The 27,452-nt window shown below is 44.2% G+C and overlaps 1 protein-coding gene and 1 pseudogene across 2 annotated transcripts in view; both read right to left on the bottom strand.

Moving 5' to 3' along the window:
* LOC124805132 (cytochrome P450 6j1-like) overlaps window positions 1-27,452 on the bottom strand; it is a 90,180-nt gene that overhangs the window by 52,116 nt on the left and 10,612 nt on the right. For both annotated transcript variants that reach the window (XM_047265590.1, XM_047265591.1), the window contains exons 2-4: window positions 21,093-21,304; window positions 16,468-16,656; window positions 31-164 (exon numbers count right to left, since the gene is read on the bottom strand). In XM_047265590.1, the coding sequence (XP_047121546.1) occupies window positions 31-164; window positions 16,468-16,656; window positions 21,093-21,289 (520 nt within the window). In that variant the 5' untranslated portion in view covers window positions 21,290-21,304. The remainder of the gene's footprint in view (window positions 1-30; window positions 165-16,467; window positions 16,657-21,092; window positions 21,305-27,452) is intronic.
* LOC124709441 lies at window positions 11,641-11,757 on the bottom strand (annotated as a pseudogene).

The following is a 27,452-nucleotide window of genomic DNA, read 5'->3' on the forward strand; positions in this document are numbered from 1 at the left end:
TTCCTGTGGCACGCCAGAGCGGCTGCTTACCTTTGCCAGCACCGGCTCCCTCCTTCTGCAGCACCTGCACCAGCTCGTCACACACTTCCTTCATCAGGAGGAACATCGGCTTCAGGCGGCTCGCTGTGAAGGACGGGCTTAACTGTGACCTCAGCTTTCTCCATCTGCGACAAACAACATTTGTTACCAGCTAAAAAGCCTCTCGTTGCTCAATTACAGACTTTCCCCTTTCAATGAAGCCTGAATAAGACGCAACGGTAACCAGCGAGAATCTATTGCATAAATGAAGGAAAAGGTTTGAACGTACATTCAATATGATAAAACACAGAAATAATGTTAATTTATCGACTTCAATGGTGGCTAAACTACGTGGCTGTGAATTAAATTATTCGAAGAAATACAGCAATGACTCACTTTTTATACAACTCTGTTTAGGCCAAAGGCCTTTCTGGCTTTGACCCATCTTCAGTTGACATAACACATTTGTGCTTTCATCAGCACTACTTTAGTATCCACAGCAATTTGAACACTGCAGCTGCCCTGTGCCAAATAACAATCCGTTTATCTATTAAGTTTTCCAATTTGTAAATTGCGTTTAATTAATAGTTAGATGCTCTTACTTTTATTTTGCAACTTTTATTTCGTTTTTTCATATTTATATGTATAGCACACACACTTTTAGCTACACTGCTTCACTGACACACCGAAGAATTTGCTCTGCGATCGACATATGTGCTTGTTTACATCGGAAATTACACTTAAAATTTTCTTATAGATTCCGAAACGAACTTATGAAGTTAGTTCTGCTTATAGACTTAATATCGTCTGTAGGACTGAAAATGAAGTATGTCTGATTACTTGTTTAATATCCGTTGTATGTACAGTAATTAGTCGCGAGAGGTCGTTCGATAGGTAGTTTCTTAGGTAAATTACATAAATTGAGTATATTAACAATTACCATAAATGTTTAACTATCTACTTGGGTAATGACTCGCTAGCATTAACAGAATGTTAGTGAAATCAGACTGGACATTAAAAAAGTAATGTACAGTGTGAATCACCCGAAACTTGTACCGCAAATATTGCGGAAATGTAAAGTGCTATTGATGTGCGGTTTTCTCAGAATGGTAGTCAGGGGCTCGTACTTTTAACAAATAAACAATGTGATAATACTTAGAAAGGGTATTTTTGTGGAAACATACAATCTTTAAATAGAACAATGCCTATTGACGCTAACAAACTAAAAATAGGGTAAATCAGAATGTCAGTAGTGTTTATTGCAGGAGTCTAGTGCGAGTCATTTACGAGATATCGTACTTTGGAAAGTTCCCATACCGACACATGTACAAAACCTGTGGTACCACACACTAAAGAACAACACAAGTGCATACACTAGGTTACTTGGATTCTAACCAGTAACAAGACAACTGCCCTTCCCAAGTTGTGTTCAAAATGACCATCGGCAGCGGCAGTAAACGCTTCCAGTCTAGCGGAGATGTCCGAGAAGGCTGCAGTGATACGTCGTTGCGTATCATCGGGTGTAATTGGTATGTCCTTGCAGACAGCGTCTTTCAGATTTCGCATAGAAGGAAGTCTACATGCGTCAGATCCGGGGAACAGGCCGGCCAAGGTGCAGGTCCTCTGTATCTAATCGAACGATTGGGAAACAATTTCTGTTGGTACCAAAGGTTCCTCTTAGTCTGCAGAGGAACGCCTTCCAGCATACGTGGAACATTGTCTGTTTGGAGGCTGTGATACTTGTGCGCTTTCAGTGTTCCGCCTATGAAACACGGGCCTATGACCTGATAGTTCACTAACCCACACCACATGTTTATATTCCACGGACGCTGCCATTCCACCTTATGAAACCAACGGGGATTGTCAACCGACTAATAGTGTATGTTTTGGCGGTTTACCTGGCCATGATTGGTAAATGTAGCTTCATAGCTAAACAAGATACACTACTGGTCATTAAAATTGCTACACCATGAAGATGACGTGCCACAGACGCGAAATTTAACAGACAGGAAGAAGATGCTGTGATATGCGAATGATTAGCTTTTCAGAGCAATCACACAAGGTTGGCGCTGGTAGCGACACCTACAACGTGCTGACATGAAGGAAAGTTTCCAACCGATTTCTCATACACAAACAGCAGTTGACCGGCGTTGCCTGGTGAAACGTTGTTGTGATGCCTCGTGTAAGGAGGAGAAATCCGTACCATCACGTTTCCGACTTTGATAAAGGTCTGATTCTAGCCTATCGCGATTGCGGTTTATCGTATCGCGACATTGCTGCTCGCGTTGGTCGAGATCCAATGACTGTTAGCAGAATATGGAATCGGTGGGTTCAGGAGGGTAATACGGAACACCGTGTTGGATCCCAACGGCCTCGTATTAGCAGTCGAGATGACAGGCATCTTATCCGCATGGCTGTAACGGATCGTGAAGCCACGTCTCGATCCCAAAGTCAACAGATGGGGACGTTTGCAAGACAACAACCATCTGCACGAACAGTTCGACGACGTTTGCAGCAGCATGGACTATCAGCTCGGAGACTCTGCATCACAGACAGGAGCGCCTGCGATGGTGTGCTCAACGACGAACCTGGGTGCATGAATAGTGAAACGACATTTTTTCGGATGAATCCAGGTTCTGTTTACAGCATCATGATGGTCGCATCCGTGTTTGGCGACATCGTGGTGAACGCACATCGGAAGCGTGTATTCGTCATCGCCATACTGGCGTATCATCCAGCGTGATGGTATGGGGTTTCATTGGTTACACGTCTCGGTCACCTCTTGTTCGCATTGATGGCATTTTGAACAGTGGACGTTACATTTCAGATGTGTTACGACCCGTGGCTCTACCCTTCATTCGATCCCAGCGAAACCCTACATTTCAGCAGGATAATGCACGACAGCATGTTGCAGGTCTTGTACGGGTCTTTTTGTATACAGAAAATGTTCACTGCTGCCCTGGCCAGCACATTCTCCAGATCTCTCACCAATTGAAAACGTCTTGTCAATGGTGGCCTAGCAACTAGCTCGTCACAATACGCCAGTCACTACTCTTGATGAACTGCGGTATCGTCTTGAAGCTGCATGGGTAGCTGTACTTGTAAACGCCATCCAAGCTCTGTTTGACTCAATGCCCAGGCGTATAAATGCCGTTATTACGGCCAGTGGTGGTTGTTCTGGGTACTGATTTATCAGGATCTATGCACCCAAACTGCGTGAAAATATAATCACATGTCAGTTCTAGTATGATATATTTGTCCAATGAATACCCGTTTATCATCTGCATTTCTTCTTGGTGTAGCAATTTTAATGGCCAGTAGTGTATACGATGAATCTGAAGTATCCTGTCTTAACGGTCATGTACAGAAGATGATTCTCATAATCGTTTCCATGCAGTTGTTGTTAAACAGAGACGTAATAGGGATGGAACCTATGTCGATGAAGAATGCGTAGAACACCTTCCTCACTCATGCCACTTCCTAGTGCGATTTCTCGAGATCTAACTTGCGAATTAACTGCAACATCGGCAGAAACAGTAATTTCCCCCTCTTCTGTTGTCAGTTGTTCAAATCAAATGGTTCAAATGGTTCTGAGCACTATGAGTCTTAACTCCTGAGGTCATCAGTCCCGTAGACCTTAGAACTACTTCAACCTAACTAACCTAAGGACATCACACACATCCATGCCCGAGGCAGGATTCGAACCTGCGACCGTAGCGGTCGCGCGGTTCCAGACTGTAGCGCCTAGAACCGCTCGGCCACACCGGACGGCTTAATTACGCAATCCTGCACTGTTTACTGTATTTATTTCTGGATTCATTTATGAAATAATAATCGAAAGTAATAATTTTACAGAAACTAATAGAAGTTCATTTGTCAAGAAAAATTGTAAACCATTTGGAATACTGTTATTTCAGCTGAGTGAAACAGTCGTAAGCATACCTCTGATGTGATTGGACGTAACTTTGTATTTTGTGCGGAAAACGTAATTTCGACTTCGTTAATGTGAAGAATCAAAATACTATATGATATACTAAAATGTGACAGAATATATTAAAGTAACAACATAAATTCTGTAACAACAATCTTCAAATGTATTTAGATAAATCAAACAGTGAGGATCTAAAACGTGACATTTTCAGTTTCAAGAATCAGAAGCCTAGACGAGAAGATCTGGAGCCAACTCTACATAAAAAGCTAAGTAAACTAGGAAGTTTATTGTAATCTTGCTCCTCTCAGCTCTTCAAAAAAGATTGTGGACAATAGCTGCAAGTAGGAAGGAGGGGATAAACTACAACCGCCGTACAGTAACTGACTGGTAACTCGCAATAGACTCAAGAAAGACACAAGCACATTGTAAGCAAACATGAAAATATCGTATCTAGCAACTACATAGGTTGTATAGCACAAAGAATATCAGTGTGGAAGCTTTTCAAAACACGATATCTCGTAAACGACTCGCACTACAATCCTGCAACGAACACCAAAAACAGTCTAATTTACCCTACTTTTAGTTTGTTAACGTCAATAGACATTGTTCCATTTAAAAAGAGTATGTTTCCAAAAAATCATCCTTTTTAAGTATTATCACAATCTGTTTATTAGTTAAAAATACGAGACGCTGACTAGCAATCCATTCTGTGAAAACCACACATCAGTAGCACTTTCCATTTCCATAATATTTGCGGCGCAAGTTTTAGGTGTTTCATCCTGTACAAAAAATGTTCCCACTTGGCTGAAACAAACCTGCGACCATACGTGCTGCCCTATTTTGGATACGTTAAATGTTCCCTAACTGCTCCATTTGGTATAGGTTGCAGGCAGTTGATCAATTTTCAGAGATGGGTACGAAATTTCATTTATACACTGATTCCATTTTTCCAGCATCCTACCACCAAATCGAAGTATACCACTTGCTCCATGTACTCTATGTGATTATTCTATTTCGTATTCCTGTAAATATGTATACCCAGGTGTTTGTATGAGTTAACTGACTCCAGTCATGACTCACTGGTATTGTTGTCGCAGGATATCACTTTTTTTTTTTTTTTTTTTTTTTTTAATTCTGAACATTTAAAGCGAGTCGATAATATTGCCACCATTTTGAAATTTTTGGAAGATCTGACTGAATATTTGTACAGCCTTTTTCCTACTATATTTAGTTACAGGAAATCGGATAATCAGCAAAATTTCTGAGGTTATTGGTTGTATCGCTGACAAAGTTATTGATTTGCAAACACGAACAACAAGAGTTCCTTTCCTGCTGTACACCTGAAGTTACTTATAGATCTATCGCTCACTCTCGAACCAAAGAGAAATTACGAAACGGTAAAACCGCTCTCTTCTCAGCTTCCTACCCTGACTACACCCAGAGCATCGTATTCACCTTTTGCTACAGGCGTACTATGACCTTGTCTTCACGCACACAGTGGAGTAGACAAGGCATGATGATACATTAAGAATGGAAGGAGTAGCACTTCTCCACTTAAACAAGGTTCGACTACAGACTCAGTTAAATATACATATTTAGATAAACACGTACAATGATGAAGCTCACAAGACTGAACATGGTAAAGAGACAAGAAAATAGGTGACAAAAGTGCCTGAGTACGAGATAGTTATTACTGGACCAGGAGATGACGCTTAGTCAATTAAGGAAAACCACACAGGACACGTATGAAACTTAAGAAATGAAGCCCGTAACTGTGGGCAAACGAGAGAGATAGTGTCTAATGATGGCAGATGAGAATTAGTTTAATTAATGATTAAAAAGCCTTTGAGACTGATTATGATACTACTGTGTTACAACGTTCCCCTTGTGTTAACAAGTACGTGCCCCAGTGTCTCGTTGAAACGGACAAGCAGTACATGCGAAGACTGTGGTTGGAAATGTAAAAATCCATCGCAGCTCGCCCAAGTCTTCTAGAGGACTCTTTCCATGATATCTTCTAAAGATGTCCCTCTCGCAGCAGACGATAGCACAATGTCGTGGTGAGTTGTTGTGGCGGTGTTGAATTAAAATTGCAGGAAAGTGAGGAGCAACTCTGCAGTAAAGAGCGCGTCATGCTTTTTAGGGTATGCCACGTTTTATTACCGTCTGTAAGTCTTGCCAAAGACCCGTGTTTAAACAAAATTTATAACTGCTCTCTTTGATTACAGTCATACATATCAGTTGCTGGTACATTAATCCAATAACGCGATCTTCCGTAACAACAGCTGTTTCCATCACCATTGCAACTGTTTACTTTGTCCATAATCCCGATATTCACCGTAGTAAACATTTAAAATTATTTTACAGCAACTGATGACAGCCAACACCGATACAACTTCCTACTGTGACACTCACTATGAGGCTGGCGATAACAGCAACGAAAGCAAGAGTTCCTAATGACACAAAGGAGCTTCTGACTCGAACGTTTTAGCCAATCACAGCTAAGGAATTTTTGTGCTCCTATATGTAGTAGAGCCTTGCTTAGCCAATAGCAGGTGAGGACGTTGTTTCCAAGTGAATGTTGCCATTTCACGTCAGCAAAATACCACACCTGAACTTACCCGCACCATTCTCCCCAGACTTCACGTCTTGTGACATACTGCATCGTATCACGAATAATCGATACCTATTTTAACATAAGCCTTACAACGTGAATTAAATTTTACTATGATTCATGAGTTCATACACTACTAGACCATTAAAATCGCTACACCATGAAGATGACATGCTACAGACGGGAAATTTAACCAACATGAAGAAGATGCTGTAACACGCAAATGATTAGCTTTTCAGACCATTCATACAAGGTTGGCGCCGGTGGCGACACCTACAACGACCTGATATGAGGAAAACCTGGTACATTCAAGAGCGAAGGACCACTTACGATTAGCACAAAGGACTCTCTTACAACGGAAACCGACGTCTTGGTGAAAATCATTAACTTTTAAATTAATTATAATTACGACCAGCAAAAATTGTCTTCTGTACCTGCACACCGGGGCATAATTACTTTCAATCTGGTATCTGTCGTCCGCCATTGTACTATACATGAAATCATACACTATTGGCCATTAAAATTGCTATACCAAGAAGAAATGCAGATGATAATCGGGTATTCATTGGACATATATATCATATTAGAACTGACATGTGATTACATTTTTACGCAATTTAGGTGCATAGATCCTGAGAAATCAGTACCCCGAACAACCACCTCTGGCGGTAATAACGGCATTTATACGCCTGTGCATTGAGTCAAACAGAGCTTGGATGGCGTGTACAGGTACAGCTGCCCATGTAGCTTCAATACGATATCACAGTTCATCAAGAGTAGTGACTGGCGTATTGTGACGAGCCAACTGCTGGGCCACCATTGACCAGCCGTTTTCAATTGGTGAGAGATCTGGAGAATGTGCTGGCCAGGGCAGCAGTCCAACATTTTCTGTATACAAAAAGGCCCCTACAGGACCTGCAACATGCGGTCGTGCATTATCCTGCTGAAATGTAGGGTTTCACAGGGATCGAATGAAGGGTAAAGCCACGGGTCGTAACACATCTGAAATGTAACGTCCACTGTTCAAAATGCCATCAATGCGAACAAGAGGTGACCGAGACGTGTAAGCAATGGCACCGCATACCATCACGCCGGGTGATCCGCCAGTATCGCGATGACGAATACACGCTTCCAATCTGCGTTCACCACGATGTCGCCAAACACGGATGCGACCATCATGATGCTGTAAACAGAACCTGGATTGGTTCACATGGCTCTGAGCACTATGGGACTCAACTGCTGAGGTCATTAGTCCCCTAGAACTTAGAACTAGTTAAACCTAACTAACCTAAGGACATCACAAACATCCATGCCCGAGGCAGGATTCGAACCCGCGACCGTAGCGGTTCCAGACTGCAGCGCCTTTAACCGCACGGCCACTTCGGCCGGCGAACCTGGATTCATCCGAAAAAACGACATTTTGCCATTCGTGCAGCCAGGTTCGTCGTTGAGTACACCATCGCAGGCGCTCCTGTCTGTGATGCAGAGTCAAGGGTAACCGCAGCCATGGTCTCCGAGCTGATAGTCCATGCTGCTGCAAATGTCGTCGAACTGTTCGTGCAGATGGTTGCTGTCTTGCAAACGTCCCCATCTGTTGACTTTGGGATCGAGACGTGGCTGCACGATCCGTTACAGCCATGCGGATAAGATGCCTGTCATCTCGACTGCTAGTGATACGAGGCCGTTGGGATCCAACACGGTGTTCCGTATTACCCTCCTGAACCCACCGATTCCATATTCTGCTAACAGTCATTGGATCTCGACCAACGCGAGCAGCAATGTCGCGATACGATAAACCGCAATCGCGATAGGCTACAATTCGACCTTTATCAAAGTCGGAAACGTGATGGTACGCATTTCTCCTCCTTACACGAGGCATCAGAACATTTCACAGGGCAACGCCGGTCAGCTCCTGGTTGTGCATGAGAAATCGGTTTTCTCATGTCAGCACTTTGTAGGTGTCGCCATCGGCGCCAACCTTGTGTGAGTGCTCTGAAAAGCTAATCATTTGCATATCACAGCATCTTCTTCCTGTTGGTTAAATTTCGCGTCTGTAGCACGTCACCTTCGTGGTGTAGCAATTTTAATGGCCAGTAGTGTAGATAAATGGATTGTTATTTGGCACTGGGGAGTTGCAGCGTTCAAAATGCAGTGGATTCTAACGTAGTGCAGATGAAGGCCAATTACTTTTGATTATTATTTCATAAATGAATCCAGAAATAAATATAGTAAGCAGTGCAGGATTGCGTAATTAAGCCGTCCGGTGTGGCCGAGCGGTTCTAAGCGCTACAGTCTGGAAACGCGCAACCGGAACGGTCGCAGGTTCGAACCCTGCCTCGGGCATAGATGTGTGTTATGTCCTTAGGTTAGTTAGGTTTAAGTAGTTCTAAGTTCTAGTGGACTGATGACCTCAGAAGTTAAATCCCATAGTGCTCAGAACCATTTGACCCATTTTTTGCGTAATTAATAATAGATATTTTAAGTGTATCAATAATTCATAATTTCAAATGTTTCGAAATAAATAATTTTAAATGTACAGTCAGAACTAGTACTTATCGATTAGAATATCGAAACTAAAACATTTTGTAAGGCAATTTGTTTTCATGAATTTTTGCCTGAAATGTAATATACTGTGAATAAAGTTATATGGAAGTTTTCAGAAAAGCAACTGAAATAATATTGACCTGTCCAAAATTGGAAAAATAAACTTGTATCGACAACTATTGTCGAGGAAAAGTAATGCTAGAAGAGGATGTCCCGTTACACTGTCCAAGCTGTAGGTCGTGAGTGAACTATGGGATTTGCCAACGCAGAAAAAGGCGACATGATCATGGTGCATGTAGAGAGTGTAGGAAAATGCAAATCGTTCTTGAACGGTACATGCGGCATGATATCCCAATATACGTCAACCATCTGGGTAATTATTCATCAACCTTTCCAACCAGTTACGTGAATGTGGTAATGTAACACCTAGACAACGTAACACAAGGAAACAACTGACAACGCCGGTCGGAATGGCCGAGCGGTTCTAGACGCTACAGTCTGGAACCGCGCGACCGCTACGGTAGCAGGTTCGCATCCTCCCTCGGGCATGGATGTGTGTGATGTCCTTAGGTTAGTTAGGTTGAAGTAGTTCTAAGGTCTACGGGACTGATGACCTCAGAAGTTAAGTCCCATAGTGCTCAGAACCATTTGATTTGAACAACTGACAACAGAAGAGGGGGAAATTACTGTTTCTGCCGCAGTTGCAGTTAATTCGCAAGTTAGATCCCGCGCAATCGCACTAGGAAGTGGCATGAGTGAGGAAGGTGTTCTACGCATTCTTCATCGACATAGGTTCCATCCCTATTACGTCTCTGTTTAACAACAGCTGCATGGAAAAGATTATGAGAATCATCTTCTGTACATGACCATTAAGACAGGATACTCCAGATTCATCGTATACACTACTGTCCATTAAAATTGCTACACCAAGAAGAAATGCAGATGATAAACGGGTATTCATTGGACAAATATATCATACTAGAACTGACATGTGATTATATTTTCACGCAGTTTGGGTGCATAGATCCTGATAAATCAGTACCCAGAACAACCACCACTGGCCGTAATAACGGCATTTATACGCCTGGGCATTGAGTCAAACAGAGCTTGGATGGCGTGTACAGGTACAGCTACCCATGCAGCTTCAAGACGTTACCGCAGTTCATCAAGAGTAGTGACTGGCGTATTGTGACGAGCTAGTTGCTAGGCCACCATTGACAAGACGTTTTCAATTGGTGAGAGATCTGGAGAATGTGCTGGACAGGGTAGCAGTCGAACATATACTATATCCAGAAAGGCCCGTACAGGACCTGCAACATGCGGTCGTGCATTATCCTGCTGAAATGTGGGATTTCGCAGGGATCGAATGAAGGATAGAGCCACGGGTCGTAACACATCTGAAATGTAACATCCACTGTTCAAAGTGCCCTCAATGCGAACAAGAGGTGACTGAGACATGTAACCAGTGGCACGCCATACCATCACGCTGGGTGAAACACCAGTATGGCGATGACGAATACACGCTTCCAATCTGCGTTCACCGCGATTTCGGCAAACACGGATGCGACCATCGTAATACTATAAACAGAACCTGGATTCATCGGAATAAATGACGTTTTGCCATTCGTGCACCCAGGTTCGTCGTTGAGTACACCATCGCAGGCGCTCCTGTCTGTGATGCAGAGTCAAGGGTAACCGCAGCCATGGTCTCCGAGCTGATAGTCCATGCTGCTGCAAACGTCGTCGAACTGTTCGTGCAGTCTTGCAAACGTCCCTAGATGTTGAGTCAGGGATCGAGACGTGGCTGCACGATCTGTTACAGCCATGCGGATACGATGCGTGTCATCTCGACTGCTAGTGATACGAGGCCGTTGGGATCCAGCACGGCGTCCCGTATTACCCTCCTGAACCGACCGATTCCATATTCTGCTAACAGTCATTGGATCTCGACCAACGCGACCAGCAATGTCTCTATACAATAACACGCAATCGCGATAGGCTACTGTCCGACCTTTTTCAAAGTCGTAAACGTGATGGTACGCATTTCTCCTCCTTACACGAGGCATGACAACAACGTTTCACCAGGCAACGCCGGTCAACTGCGATTTGTGTATGAGAAATTGGATGGAAACTTTCCTCATGTCAGCACGTTGTAGGTGTCGCCACCGGCGCCAACTTTGTGTGAATGCTCTGAAAAGCTAATCATTTGCATATCACAGCATCTTCTTCCTTCGGTTAAATTTCGCGTCTGTAGCACGTCATCTTCGTGGTGTAGCAATTTCAATGGCCAGTAGTATAATAATTTAGGAGGACCATTAAGTAAATAATGCAGCACTCCGTCTTCAGGCCACAAGTGGCCCATCGGGGCCATGCGACCGCCGTGTCATGCTCAGTTGAGGATGCGGATAGGAGGGGCGTGTTGTCAGCACACCGCTCTCCCGGTTGTTATGATGGTTTTCTTTGACCGGAGCCGCTACTATTCGGTCGAGTAGCTCCTCAATTGGCATCACGAGGCTGAGTGCACCCCGAAAAATGGCAACAGCGCATGGCGGCTGGATGGTCACCCATCCAAGTGCCGGCCACGCCCGACAGCGCTTAACTTCGGTGATCTCACGGGAACCGGTGTATCCACTGGGGCAAGGCCGTTGCCATTAAGTAAATAATGCAACTCACTTTTTTTTCTCAGCCAATTTCGGTTGAAAAAAATGTGAAATATCGCGGGAATCCAGAGCATCGCAGACATTCACAGGCGTTTGCTGAATGTCTACGGAGATCTGGCAGTGAACAAAAGCACGGTAAGTCGTAGGGCGAGGCGTCTGACATCATCCCAATAAGACCGCGGAAACCTGTCAGATCTCCTGTGTGCCTGCCTATCACACGCAGTTGTGACTCCTGCAATGTTGGAACGTGCGGACACTGTCTTTCGATGTGATGGATGGATCAGAATCAAACACCTTGCTGTTCTGGTGGACGTTGCCGTTCGCAGTGCTTAGACACTCGTCTGCCGGTTGGGATACTCAGAGATGTGTGCCAGCTGGGTTCCTCGCCGACCAGCAAACCATGAAGAGCATCGAGTATGACACAATGTAGAATGCACTCCGCGGGAATGGATTATGGGGAGGTTATTGATGCAGCAATACGTTCTCTCCGACGTCGACTAGTAGAATGGTACTAGGTGGGCATACAGTCCCTCCTAATAAGGTGAAGTAAAGCCGTCGCAATGAACGGAGGTTACGTTGAAAAATAGGGTTTTTTAACCAAAACAGTGAGGACTAATCTGACGAATGTCGCAAGACGCCATCATGGTACTGCAATATTAATGGCTAGCAATGTACACCTTTCCAGTGTTCCTTTATATAACTGGAGTCAGAAGTAATACCCAGTTTAAGCTTTACAAACTGAAGAGCTGGGAAAGAACCATTTAATGCTAAGACTGTACACACAGAAGTTTTCGATACTATTTCTTACCACATGATGCAGTGCTTCCAAACAGAACTTGTATCTTAAACTCCGTGCAAGAGAGCAATATTCGTCTTATGGGAGGCATAGTAAATTGAAAGTTTATCTAGAAATTTAATTTGAGAAAAAATTAGTGTAATTGTAAAAATTTTTACCTTTCTTCCACTGAATAATCTAAACAAGTTTTATTCCTTTCTGAAATCATCCCCAATTTCTTTACTGACTTCTCAGTATACAGACTGAGTAACAGTAAGATAAGCAACAACTCTGTCTCCATCTCTTCTCAATTTCCATCTACCCCTCATGTCCTTCAACCTTTGGGGCTGTGCGCTGTAAACTGTACAGGTTGTACATGTCCTTCCGATCTCTCTCTTTTATCCTTTAAATTTTCACTCTCTGAAATGCGATCAGGAGTTTTGAAGTTTTCGACACTCACATGAGTTCAATGTCGGGTTTCGTATCATTTTGATTGGGCATGTTGTGGATATCGAACACATGGTGATCTCTTGGTTGTTCGGAAACTAATCCCGCGAGCACCACGGATGAGATGGTGACAGAAGCGAGGAGAAAGGGAGGGGTGAAACTACTGCATGCGCAGAGGTGCGCTGTTGGAGGGAAAGGCAGGTACTGCCGCTTAGAAGACCTTGTACGTCGGAAGAGCTTCTGTATAGTGACAATATGTTATCTTATTTAAGGTAATTTCTTTGGTTCGTGTACCAGTTTATTTACTCTTCCTATACTTAAAAGATGATTACAAAATAGTCACAAATGGACCTATTAATACATATTCTGTACTTGTGATCATAGAGGGCCATAGGGACTTCATTTAGTACAATGGGCACCTCCAGGGTTTGTCATATTTTTCACTTTCGGTCATTGTCCGCAAATACAATATGCAACAGTCATAAACTGAAAGAATTTCGGCTAATTGCATCACAAGTAATCGTTTCGCAAAGGAGCGTGAAAAACTGGAGATAACTGCTGTTGCTGAAACGGTAAGACATGATCTCCTGCTTGAACATCTGCGTGTAGGAGGGGCTCAGAGCTGGCGAGATTGAATGGGGAAGGAAAATAAGGACTCTCCTCCCGCCATTTGAAATGATGATATCGGATTGTTTTAATATTTAGTGTATGTTTTCTTTAGAGGACAAGTGAACTATTTGAAAATATTCCCGATGAAAATCTATCATTTGTGGAGCCGTCTGCCTTATCTTGCCACGCAGCAACGTTCGCTGAGACACTGTTGGTAGGCCACTGGGTCATCTATGACCAGCGGTGTCCATATTGCTGCACTACTAATGCTGATGATGTAGTATAAATAAAAGGCAAATCTTCGCATGATATTATTAATTACTCATTATTCGAGAATTACCTGGTGAGTAATCTCCGTTGTCTTGTAGCGGGGGAAGCAGTGGGGATACTGTGCAGTCACCTTAATGTCGCCAATTGTAAAAAGCATGAATAATTACCTTTTGTACCGCGGAGCGCTGCGAGATGTGCAGGAAGAGGGTGAATGGAAGTACCGACTGGGATGTAGATCCATACCGACTTCAGTGGCGTGGCCACCTGTTGTAGGTTTCTCGGGTGAGGATGCATGATGCTTCAGCCAGATCGAGATGGTCCGTAGATTCTCGATTGGGTTTAAATCCGGGGAGTTTGGTGGCCAGGTGAGTATGGTAAACTCGTCCTGGTGCTCTACGAACAACGCACGTGCAAGGCGAGCTTTGAGACACGGCGCACTGTCCTGGTGGTAGATGCCACTATGCTGAGGGAAAACAAACTGCATGTGGGGGTGGACATGGTCGCCAAAGATTGGCGCTTACCTACGTTGATCGATTGTTCCTTCCAGAATGCTACGAAAACATCCCCCACACAGTAAAGTTGTTGCAGGGTGTTTGCATACAGACGATTCAAGCTGTACGCACCTGCGGCCATCTGTCCAGTGGAGCATCTGAAGAGGCCGTCCGTCGCCACTCAGTGGGCCTTTATTTGCGGTATTGGCGCGCAAACTCCAGTCTTCGGCGCAGATGAACATCATTCAGCATGGGTGCATGAACCATGCGCCTGCTTCGGAGGAACATACGCAGCAACGTTCGCTGAGACACTGTTGGTAGGCCACTGGGTCATCTGGGCGGTCAGATGCTCAACTGTTGTACGGCTACTCGCCCGTACATATCTCCGTAGCCGTCGTTCAACTGTCATCTATGACCAGTGCTGCACTGCAGTTGTCTTGGCGCCGGTGTTGGATAGCGCCATTTTGCCACGCAAAGAATACTGTAATCACGGTTGGAAAGCGAAAAGTTTACAAATATAGGCGTTTCGGAAAGCCAATGATCATGCCCTATTGCAGTTCAGATAAATTGCTCCGTTATCGCATTGCAATTACAACTATCGTGTTTTCCACGTCCCCCGAAACGCTTTATATAGCATCCACTGGATTGCAGCCACCTGCCGCCTGCGAGTTGTTATTGCAGGTTGACGTCGAACATATGCGGTGGTCAAATTAACGTGACTGGACCGTGTATGCATTTGTAATACTTTGGGTAATACAGACCTCTGGAAACGATGACCCACTTCTTGTAGCCCTCTATATATCTTTGGTTTTACTTAGTGTCCGATGTTTCGGCGGGAGATGTGATCGTAATATAATTATTGTTCACGGGCTAGCATAGCGGACAGTAGAAGTGTGTGAAGTGGGGACTGAGCAAACATAGTAGAAAGATCTGCTCTAAATGTTACACGACAAAAGAAGTAAGGATCAATGAAATAATTAAAAAAGTGAATGAAACATTTATTTGAAAAATTACTAGTTCCGCATGATGAGTGCAAAATAAGAAAATTCAGAACTTTCTGCAGATTGCGGAATGACTCCGGTCGACAATCATCGAGAGCATCGGTCCATAAAGATAAGCACAACTAAAGTTTTTATTCACAATTAAAGCATTGTGTAGATTGCAACAAACTCGCCATTTTTGAGTAAACTGGAGTTACAGTTAGATACTTTCTAAATTCAGTCTTGGTTATTCAGTGAGTGCAGGGGCGTTACAAGTTGCAGAGAGAAAAATACGTCTCTGCACGAACATAGCACAGTACCGCTATGCCGCTCTTCCATTGTATCCAGTGAACTCATACACGAAGTGCATATCGGCCAACACTTCATTAGCTACTCTATCCGCACTGGTGGGTAACGCTGTTGACGTATAACTGATGCTCTCAGAAAAACAAACCCGAGACAGAAACGAGTAATACCGAATGCAAGCTTTAGGGTGAAGAGTGAAGAGGAAATTACTTTTATTAACAGGAAATAACGTGAGTGAACAGACCAAGTTCGCTCCTTAGCAGACACACAGCACGCATCGCGTACCGTCGACATTCACACTGTTGTTCGGATATTTTCAAAGCAGTACAGATGCAAAGGTGGATAGAGGTAATAAATGAAACTATACGCAGTTACTCGGTAACGAGTCATTGCAGAGTACGGCTCTCTTATGCCAACATTCTCAGAAACCGAGCGAGGTGGCGCAGTGGGTAGCACACTGGACTCGTATACGGCAGGACGAGGGTTCAAACCCGTGTCCGGCCATCTTCATTTAGGATTTATACGATTTCTCTGAATCGCTTCAGGCAAATGTCGGGTTGGTTCCTTTGAAACGGCGCGGCCGACAAAGTTCCTCATCCTGCCCCTGTTTGGTCTCCTCCCACAAATCAACCAACCATCCTCAGAAAATATCCCCCAACAGCTTCAGAAATTGTTTCCATGGATTTCGTGTTCACCCTGGACTCTAAAAATCTGGTCTGCTTCTCGACTCTAATTACCTGAAAGTACGGTAATTTGACCTCCACAACAGGAAGGGATGTTCCAGCATGTAATTCACTACATTATTGAACTAGAGGTACTCACTTCTCGCCCTTAAGCACGAACGGGTTCCTGGCGAATATGGGGTCGATGTCTTCGTTGGTCTGCACGTTGTTGTCGTGGAAGGAGGGGAAGTCCCTGACGAGCATCGTCCTCACCAGGTCGGCATCCCTCACTAGCAGCATCGGTTCCCGGAAGCGGTAGAAGCCGCAGAACGGCGCACCTTCCATCTGGCTGCAGAGCGGAAACAAGACAGTCTCTATATTATTCATTTCACAGTAGGGCTTATACTCAGGTGACAACAAAAAATGGCTCTGAGCACTTTCGGACTTAACTTCTGAGGTCATCAGTCCCCTAGAACTTAGAACTACTCAAACCTAACTAACCTAAGGTCATGGCACACATCCATGCCCGAGGCAGGACTCGAACCTTCGACCGTAGCGGTCGCGCGGTTCCAGACTGTAGCGCCTAGAACCGTTCGGACACTCCGGCCGGCTCAGGTGACAACAGTAATGGCATATCTCCTAATATCGTATCGTACCTTTTGCTAGGCGTAGCTCGGCAGCTCGGAACTCAACAAGTTGTTGGAAGTCCCTCGCAGAAATACTGAGCTAAACTGCTTCTATAGCCGTCCATAACTGTGAAAGTGTTCCCATTGCAGAATGTTGTACGCGAACCGACCTCTCGATTACGTTTCGATGGGATTCATGTCGGACTATCTGGGTGTCCAGATCATTCCCTCGAACTGTCCAGAATGTACTACAAACCAATCGCGAAAAATTTGTGTCCCAGTAACGTGACATGAAGTCCATGAATGGCTGCAAATGGCCTCCTTATAGCCTAACATAATCACTTCCAGTCATCGATTGGTTCAGCTGGCCCAGAGGATCCAGTTCATTCTATGTAGACGCAGCCTGCACCGTTATGGAGTCCGTCCCCGGTAGCTGAGTGGTCAGCGCGACAGACTATCAATCCTAATGGCCCGGGTTCAATTCCCGGCTGGGTCGGAAATTTTTCTCCGCTCGGGGACTGGGGTCGTGTTGTCGTAATCATCATCATTCCATCCCCATCGACGCGCAAGTCGCCGAAGTGGCTTCAAATCGGAGGCACCAGGCGAGCGGTCTACCCGACTGGAGGCGCTCGTCACACGCCATTATTGTACCGTTACGGAGCAACAACCAGCTTGCACAGCGCCTTATTGATAGCTTAGGTCCATGGCTTCGGGGGTCGGAGCCACACTCGAACCCTACCATCAGCTTTCACCTACAGAAATCGGTTCTCATCCGACCAGACCACGGTTTTCCAGTCATCTAGGGCCCAACTAACACGGTACGACACCAGGAAAGGCGCTGCAGGAGACGTCGTGCTGCTAGCAAAGGCATTCGCGTCGGTCTTCTGCTCTCTTAGCCCATGAAAGCCAAATTTCGCCACACTGTCCTAACGCATGCGCTAGTCATACGTCCCACATTCATTTCTACGTTTATTTCACATAATGTTGCTTGTCTGTTAGCACTGGCAACCATACGCAGTCGCCAGTGCTCTCGATCGTTAAGTGAAGGCTGTCGGCTACTGCATTGACCGTGGTGAGAGGTAATGGCTGAAATTTGGCACTGTAGGTGCACTTTCGATACTGGATCTCTGAATATTGAATTCCCTAACGATTCCCGAAATGGAATTCACATCCATCTACACTCATTCTCATGAATTAAGGATAATGCTGATACCTGGCGAAAAAACTCTCTGGTGGACGGTTTCCGGGATTAAATCACGTCGGAGTATGACCATGCGCTGCATCTGAGCTGCGGTCGTCGCACGGTGGCGCTGGCAGCAGTCCACATACGCAGAGGTGTCTTGGTGCATGTAAGAGAATGGTGCAGCGAGTAAGTGTGCAGACGTTTCCAGACGTGCTAATGGTGACTGCGTGTTGAAAATGGCTCAAAGAACACAACACATTGATGACGTTATGAGTGGTAGTATACTAGGGCGACTGGAGGCTGGTCAAACACAGCAGGTCATAGCACAGGTCCTCCGTGTGCCACAGAGTGTGATCTCAAGACTATGGCAACGATTCCAGCAGACAGGAAACGTGTCCAGGCGCTAGAGTACGGCACGTCCACAGTGTACAATACCACAAGAAGACCGATATCTCACCATCAGTGCCCACAGAGGGCAACGGAATACTGCAGGTAGCCTTACTTGGGACCTTACCGCAGCCATTGGAACAGTTGTTTCCAGTCGCAGAGTCTACAGACGACTGAACAGACATGGTTAATTCGCCCGGAGACCTGCAAGGTGCATTCCACTGAGCCCTCATCACAGGAGAGCCCGTAAAGCCTGGTGTCAAGAACAGAGTACATGGTCATTGGAACAGTGGTCCCAGGTTATTTTCACGGACGAGTCCAGGTGTAATCTAGACATTGATTCTCGCCGGGTTTTCATCTGGCGTGAACCAGATACCAACTCCTTAACGTTCTTGAAAGGGACCTGTGTGGAAGGGTCGTGGTTTGATGGTGTGAGGTGGGAGTATGATTGGTGGACGTACACCCCTGCATGTCTTTGACAGAGGAACTGTAACAGGTCAGGTGGATCGGGACGTCGTTTTGCACCAGTATGTCCGCCTTTTCAGGGGTGCAGTGGGTCCCACTTTCGTCCTGATGGATGATAATGCACGGCTCCACCGAGCTGCCATCGTGGAGGAGTACCTTGAAACAGAAGATATCAAGCGAATGGAGTGGCCTGCCTGTTCTTCAGACCTAAACCCCATCGAGCACGTCTAGGATGCTTTCGGTCCACGTGTCCCTACACGTCTTCACACCCCTAGGACACTTCAGGAGCTCCGACAGGCACTGATGTAAGAATGGGAGGCTATACCCCAGCAGCTGCTCGACCACCTGATCCAGAGTATGCCAAGCCGTTGTGCGGCCTGTGTACGTGTGCACGGTGATCATGTCCCATATTGATGTCGGGGTACATGGCGCAGGAAACAGTGGCGTTTTGTAGCACACGTGTTTCGGGACGGTTTTCGCAACTTATCACCAATACCGTGGACTTACAGATCTGTGTCATGTGTATTCCCTATGTGCCTACGCTACTAGAGCCAGTTTTGTGTTGTGTCACGTTCTGTGGGACCACATTCTGCAATTATCCTTTATTTATGAGCATGAGTGTACTTCCATGTATCACTCCGCGTTCGAAGTGTGTTAATTCCCGTCGTGCGGCCATAATCACGTCAGAAACAGTTTCACATAATTCAAGTGAGTACAGATGACAGCTACTCCAATGCACGGCCCTTTTATATCTCGTGTACGCGATAATATCACTATGTGTATATCACTATCCCATGCATTTTGTCACCTCAGTGTATGGGGGTCAGTGTGTACGAGGCTTCGGCTGTACTCCTATATCATCCTACCGATGGCAACATACGCATTTGAGAGCTAGACAATATCAGCAAAATCATCACAGAAACTCAATGTTTTTCACCAAAGATGATTGAGGCGAATTCCGAAAATAAGCTATCGCGACAACTTTTCAAATGAAGAAGTGCTGAGAAAAAGTGATCTACGCAGCGTGCATAAAATCGTTTCTTAAAGAAGACTGACGCTTGCGGGGTAAATGGGACATGTTCTACTCATGAAAGGTGGAGAATCCCAACATCAACACTGTTACGGAAACCAATAGATGGATACAGAAGCAAAGGAAGACCTCGTAACAGCAGGAAACTAACTTTTGCAAAGGATCCTCAATGCATGGGCATGAACGGGTTGAAAGCTGAAAACCTGGCAGCAGATCTAGTTCGCTGGAGGCAATTTGCTGCTCGATTTGCTACCTAGCGTTGGGGGAACGAAATATAAGTACGTCATAAACTTCCTTACCAAAGTTGCTCAAGTTCTTAGTACTCATAGATGATGCATTCATTCAACAAGCAGAAGTTAAAGTTAAAGAGACAAATACTTCTTTCGTGGTAAACGGATTGGCAGATCACAATGCACATTATATAATTTAAATCCTTGTACAGCTCCGAAAGTAAGGAAACAGTTCGGCCGTATGCTGCCGACCGGCGAAGAGGTTCTGAAAATCGGCGCGCCTTCCTGCGTCCGTTGAAACGGCTGGCAGCCGGCGGCTCGGCAGAGCATTTGGAGATGCTGCGTTGGTTCAGTCCTGGGAGTCGTAACGCACCAGAAGTAGTGTAGGCAGTCTCTTGGTTGGTGAGTGACCAATGAAACGCAGTCTTTGGATCGCTTTCTCCAAAACATTTTCTGTTCGTTCTTTCTAATTTAAGTTGTATATTACGCTGTTCCATTTTCATCACGCACAACAAAGACACATCTTTACTGATGATTCTCTCCGAAATTACGTGATGGCTGCATGGAACTGAAATTCGGCCTGAGCATCTGGAATGATTGAAAACACCGATCTACACAAGTGGAACAACACAGCGTTGCCAAATAGATCGCACTGTTGTCTTGTTACTTTTCTCACACACGTCGTATGTAAGTGTTCTATGATTGTTCTGTCGACACGTCCCACGTCATAACGCCTATCGTGAATTTGATCTGTGGAGCAAGTAACTAACAAAGCGTTTTGTTTATTTGATACAGCAACAGTCAGTCGTTAATCTTCATTTTACAGCTCTGCATAACAAAGGCTTAGTAGTAGTCAGCACTTACCAATAGATGTCTCTGACGGCCTCTGAAACATGTTTCTTGCCTAGTATGGCGTCTTTCATGTTCCCAAACGGCACGGATGGCACCGGGCAGGGGACTCCCAGTGTCTGCCAGTAGCTGTAGTTCCACGACAGGTACTTCCACAGTAGCCACGCCGCCAGAACCACCAGGGCGCCCGTGGTGCACCAGTCCAGGGACATCGTGTGGCGTCGTCACTGGAGGAAATACGAACTATTTTACGGTCTTCTCAGCATTCACTTACGTGAATTATCGGTACCTATGTGCCCACAAATATAATGCAAGTAGCTGCAGTGCCCAGCATTGACCGGGATGTTTAATATCTGCCACACAACGTAAGTGGCCTACGCCTTGTTGATAATCATAGCGAATTCAAACCGCATGGGAAACTGTAATCGCTTTAAACCGAATGGCATATTTGAATGATCGGTGACAATGGAACGCGATGAATGAATACGTCTTCAGCTGCGGCACTCGTAAAAATCAGGGTCAAGGTTACTGGTTCTGAACTTTGCAAATATACACCAATTTCAAACAAAACGTTTAGTAATAACAATTACATCACAGATTAGGCTTTTATTCCTTTTTAAATTATAAATTAAAGTAATCTAACTGCATTGCATAACGTACCTCAAATGTTATAGTAAAATAAAGATTTTTATCAGTTCCCTGCAAAAAATGTTTTGACTCAAAAAATACGTGCATATGCCAAATGAGCAAATATTTCACATGTTTATCAATATTTTGTATAACTTAAACACACCTTTACAGTCAGCAGGCGAGAAAACCCCCTGATTACTTCAAAAGAAATTTAGCTGTTTCTACATTCAAAGCTTTCACGAAAACATAATGAAAGTATATTGACAGTCAGCAAAGATATAATTGTACCAAGCTCGAATAAAACCGTAAAATAACACTCTTATCGTAAAGCTTGGGTTTCACAATATTCTTCGGTTGTCCGTCTGGAGTGTAAACAAACCAACTATCCAGGCGCCCATGCCCGCGTGTTCGATCAAGCGCTTCTGTTGTCCTTTTATCCTTTATGTATTTATATACTGCGTACACTAAAAAAATAGCCTATGTCCGCCGAATCACTAATTAGGGAGCGTGCAGAAATTTGATTTAAATCGGCCAAGAACTTTTAGAAATTGCTGGTAGCAACCTTTCCCCTTTATATATTACATACATACATGATTTAAGTGAGATTTTGAAACCTTATGTAGACAGTGATCTTCCTCTTGCCTTGGAGGTAAAGTATGCAAAATTTCATGAAAATCGGAATAAAACTGTAGGTTTGCGTTAATTATGAACAAACAAGGAGACATTCTTCTATATATATTTTACGCTAAACAAACGCGTACTTGAAAAACCGCAGAACCTATAAATTGTTTATAAATACATGGATGTACAGCCGCGCTGTGGCCGCGCGGTCAGAGGCGCCATGTCATTGACTGCGCGTCCCCTCCCTGCCGGAGGTTCGAGTCCTCCCTCGGGCATGGGTGTGTGTGTTGTTCTTAGCATAAGTTAGGTTAAGCAGTGTGTAAACCTAGAGACGGATGACCTCTGTAGTTTGGTCCCTTAAGAACTCACACACCTTTGAATATTTTGAACATGGATGTACATTCATCAGCAATAAAGTGATTTAAAGAGAAATAAATGTGGGAAATACGACTAACGTATCCGGTAGGACAGTGCAGGCAATTTTGGCGTTAATGGGCTATGGCAGCAAACGATCGACGCGAATGCCTTTACTAATGACATCGCCTGCAGCGCCAGCAGTTGGACCTTAGACGACTGGAAAATCGCGGCCTGGTCATAGGAGTCCCTATTTGATATGGTAAGCGCCGATGGTACGATTCGAGTGTGGCGCAGACCCCAAGAAGCCATGGAGCTAAGTTGTCAACAAGGCACTATGAAAGCCAGTGGTGGCTCCTTAATGGTGTGGGCTGGATTCTCTGGTCCAACTGAACTGATAAGTAATTGGAAATGGTCATGTTCGGCTATTTGATGAGGACTGGCACCCATTCATGAATTTCACGGTCCCAAAAAACGATGGAATATTTATGACTGACAGTGAATTATGTCAATGGGCCACAAATGTTTGCGACTGGTTTAAAGATCATTCTGGAAAATTCGAATGAATGACTTAGCAACTCACCGAACATTTATGGGACATAATCGAGAGGTCATTTCGTACACAGAATTCTGCACCAGCAAAACTTTCACAGCTATGGACGGCTGTAGAGGTAGCATGACCCAATGTCTCTGCAGGGGACTTCCAACGACTTGTTGAGTCCATGTCAGGTCGAGCTGTTACACTACACCAGTCAAAAGGAGGTCCAGCACGAAAGTGGGATGTATCCTAGGACTTTCATCACTTCAATGAAGGTAGCACATCTATACCTGATACATCTAGTGCCAAGTTATTTGCTTTCAGCGAATTTATTTCGAATTAATTGGCATTTTAATTGTTCGTCCGTGAGACTAGTGTATAGAATTCATTTCCTTCCTAGTGTTTTAATACTGTCATGGGAATACTACATTTTATGTGGTTTCCTTTTGTTTAGATTTACATGTTTCGTGAAATTGCGATCCACTTGGTCCATCATAGAACAAAACTAATTTTGTTGCCACTGCTCATTGAATTAAAGAACAACACACAATTATTATAAACTGCCTTCGATTTGTATAGCACAGACATTTATCAAACTCGCTCTCATATTTTACGTGAAGGAATATTTGACCTGAGAACAAGCTATTAAGTGCATTCTGATTTCAGCAGAATTATTATTCAAAACGAGTGTTCATCTGCAGAAATATTTTTAGTTCTTTGAGTGCACATCATAGCCAGTAAAGTAAGTCAGTGTCGGCGAAAACTTCGAGACGTCGGGCTGATCCTGACTATGTTAGATGTACTGCATTTCATATTCATTTGTGAACAGGCGTTAGGCTTACAAAGTGAAGTCTTACGTCATCATTGGACGTGACCAGCCAACAAGGAAGGTCCAACAGTGTCCGACTGCAAAACCAGTGGTGAACATTTTGAGCTCTTCACACCACATAATTATTTAGAGTTAACACTAAGAAGCGATACGAAATGGGTGCAACATGAAAAATCAGTGTTAGGAAAGGGGAATGGCAGATATGGTCGTGCTGGAAGCGTTCTGGAAAAGAGCAGTTCATCGTCAGCGGAAATCGCGTGCAATATACGGTAATGTGGCCGATTATAGGCTACTCTACAGACGTTTGGAACTCTTTATGGAATAGATATAACCACGGTTATCGAACGAAGCCCGGAGATTCACTACTAGGATCGTAACGTGGCTGGACACTGTGGTGACAAAGTCATGAGACAGCGATATGTACACATACAGATTTCGGTAATGCTGTGTACACAAGGTACAGAAGGATAGTGCATTGGCGGACCCGTCATTTGTACGCAGAATGGCCCACAGTGTCAAGAGTGTGACAAGAATAACAAATTTGAGGCATTACCTCTCACCATGGACGACGCAGTGACCAACGGACTTCACCTAACGACCGAGAGCAGCGGCATTTACGCAGAGTTGTCAGTGCTAACAGACAAGCAACTCTGCGTGAAATAACCACAGAAATCAATGTGTGACGTAAAAGGAACGTTTCCGTTAGGACAATGCAGCGAAATTTGTCGTTAATGGGTTATAGCAGCAGACGACCGACGCGAGTGCCTTTGCTAACAGCTGATGGTAGGCTTAGAGTTTGCCGCAGACCCGACGAAGCTATTTACCCAAGTTGCCAAGAAGGCACCGTGCAAGCTGCTGATGGCTGCATAATGCTGTGGGTTGTGTTTACATGGAATGGACCGGGTCCTTTGGTCCAACTAAACTGATCACTGACCGGAAATGGTTATGTCCGTCTACTCGGAGATCATTTGCAACTATTCGTGGACTTCTTATTCCCAAAGAAAGATGAAATTTTTTTGGATCTCAGTGCGCCATGTCACGGGGCCACATTTGTTCGCCATTGGTTTAAAAAACATTCTGGACAATTCGAGTGAATGATTTGGCCACCCAAAATGACCGACAAGAATCTCAACGAGAATATGTTGGACGTAACTGATAGGTCCCTTCGTACACAAAATCTCGCAACGGCAATTACGGACGCGTGTAGAGGTAGCATGGCTCAGTATTTCTGCAGGGGCTTTCAAACACTTGTTGAGTCCATCCACGTCGAGTTGCTGCACTACCCCTCGCAAAAGGAGGTCCGACACGATACTGGGGGGTATCCCAATACTTTCGTCGCCTCAGTGTATAGCCCATATGAAAATGTAAGGCTGCGGTTGCAGTCGAACCGACAACGGTCGCCAGGCATCGTCCCCAAAGCTCTTCACTGTGCATGGAGGCGATAGCTGCACTGCGGTTTTAGGTATTGAAAAGACAACGAATGCATGTGAATGAGCTATATCTATGTCTAAAAGAAAGTGGTGAGTGCTCAACTTACTTCCTCAGTTATTGGAATAAGCAAACAAGTCATAGACATACGAGAGGTAAGGAGAGAAACGTTTTATTACATAGTCGATTCGTGACTGTGACACATTCACGATCGACTATATCTCTTTCATGTAACTATTTGTGTCATATGCTTAATGTGATACCTGTTTCATCAAGTTCTTTGATTGAGTATCTATGTAAATGTTTATTCATATTTCCTGTAAGTCTGTATCATTGTAATATATCTGTTTATATATTTTCCAAATCTGTGTTCTGATCAACTGCTGCTGTTTTAAATAGAATTTGTAGAACTAGTTCACTTACTAGTGACGAAGGTTTGTGATTATGTAAAATCTGAATGGAAGGCGGGATGCTACGTAGGCCGCATGATGGAAATAGAAAAGGTGGATTTGGCGGAAGAATCGGAAGCAGTGTTTGAGGCACAGTCAGCCGATGGTTAACATGCAAACTGTTCAAATTTTCTGAGCTGAATGATGATAGGAACGTAACAAGGTTAATGTGATAATGCCTCGGATGTGGAATATGACGACTAATTATTCGTGAGATTTACTGGTTGGCTCTGAATCACAAAAATTCGGCGCCAAGAAAACAGTTTTCAGGGCCTTTATGGATCAAGAGCCGTGAGTAAGTTTTCTGCCCTACTTTAGCCAGAGAAGATCGCCACAGCCAACACTTATGTCTCAAGTGAAGTGTTAATATTGTTAGAGGTTGGTGCATAAGTTCGTAGAGTTTTTGGTTTGTTTGTTGGTATTCCGGTTATATAGGTTTATTTATCGAGTGTTATTTTATATTTGTAGTTCACTGTAGCTATTTGAGTTTATATATTGTCATTTCGTCATTCGGAGATAGTGAGTGGAGCTGTTGACGCTAGGAAATGGAGTCCCAAGTGAAGAAATCGGAACATTTCCGACATATTCTTCCGTTTGAGTTCAGTACAAGGGTGACAGCAGCGGAGTCAGCCACAAACATTTGCGGCTTTTATAGGGATAGTGCCAATGTGCAGAACACGGCGGGACCGATGGCCGTTGCTGTCTGGTCCCTTAAACCCATAAACCAACCAACCAACCGGAACACGGCAAGAAAATGGTTCTATCGTTTTGAGGAGGATCGTTTTGACACTAGTGACACTCCACGTTCAGGAAGATTTTCGGGTGATATCAGAAACTGAGTCCGCCTTTATGCAAAACACCTTGTTATTCGTTTATTTCTTTATCATCCCAAACTAGTTTCGGTGACAAATATCACCATCATCAGTGGGGATTTTTAATCTAAAACATGCAGAAAATAACATGGTTATACAAACACAGTAAAACATTATTACATTTTTAGTATTCATCTTTTGAAATATGGTTTTCTACGGAAACTTTCATATTAAGTTATTTATTGTGTGTTACAGCATGTTTTAAGCAATTATTGGCGCTGTTTGGAGAATATTTTCTATGCTCTTTTTTCTGTTGCCGTTTTTTACTTACCGAACATCATGTCATCTGCAACCATGTGAGCGGATGTTAGTAAACAAAATGCTAAAAGGTGTACTTCGTATGTCACCAATATACCTGAGGTTGTGGTAGTGTTGTGGAAACCAGTTATTTGGTGTGTACTGAGCTGTTACTTAGCTATTCGCATTTTGTTTCTGATCCAGAACTTTATCCTGCTGTTCGCGTGTGTCGTGAAAGGTGTATCGCATGTGGCGAGAAAGGCTATGAAAACAGTAGCGCGAATTACGACGACTTCTGTTCTTTATTTATGTCTCTGTGCGTGATGGGGAAGTGGTTCTTTTGCGTGTGTGTGCTTTCTGTTCTGTGACCTTGGTCAGTTCTCTCAGAGCGGTAAAGAGTGTGTTGCTGCAAAGTGT

Source organism: Schistocerca piceifrons, chromosome 7 (genome assembly GCF_021461385.2).
Source record: "Schistocerca piceifrons isolate TAMUIC-IGC-003096 chromosome 7, iqSchPice1.1, whole genome shotgun sequence".
Classification (NCBI taxonomy): Eukaryota; Metazoa; Arthropoda; class Insecta; order Orthoptera; family Acrididae; genus Schistocerca; species Schistocerca piceifrons.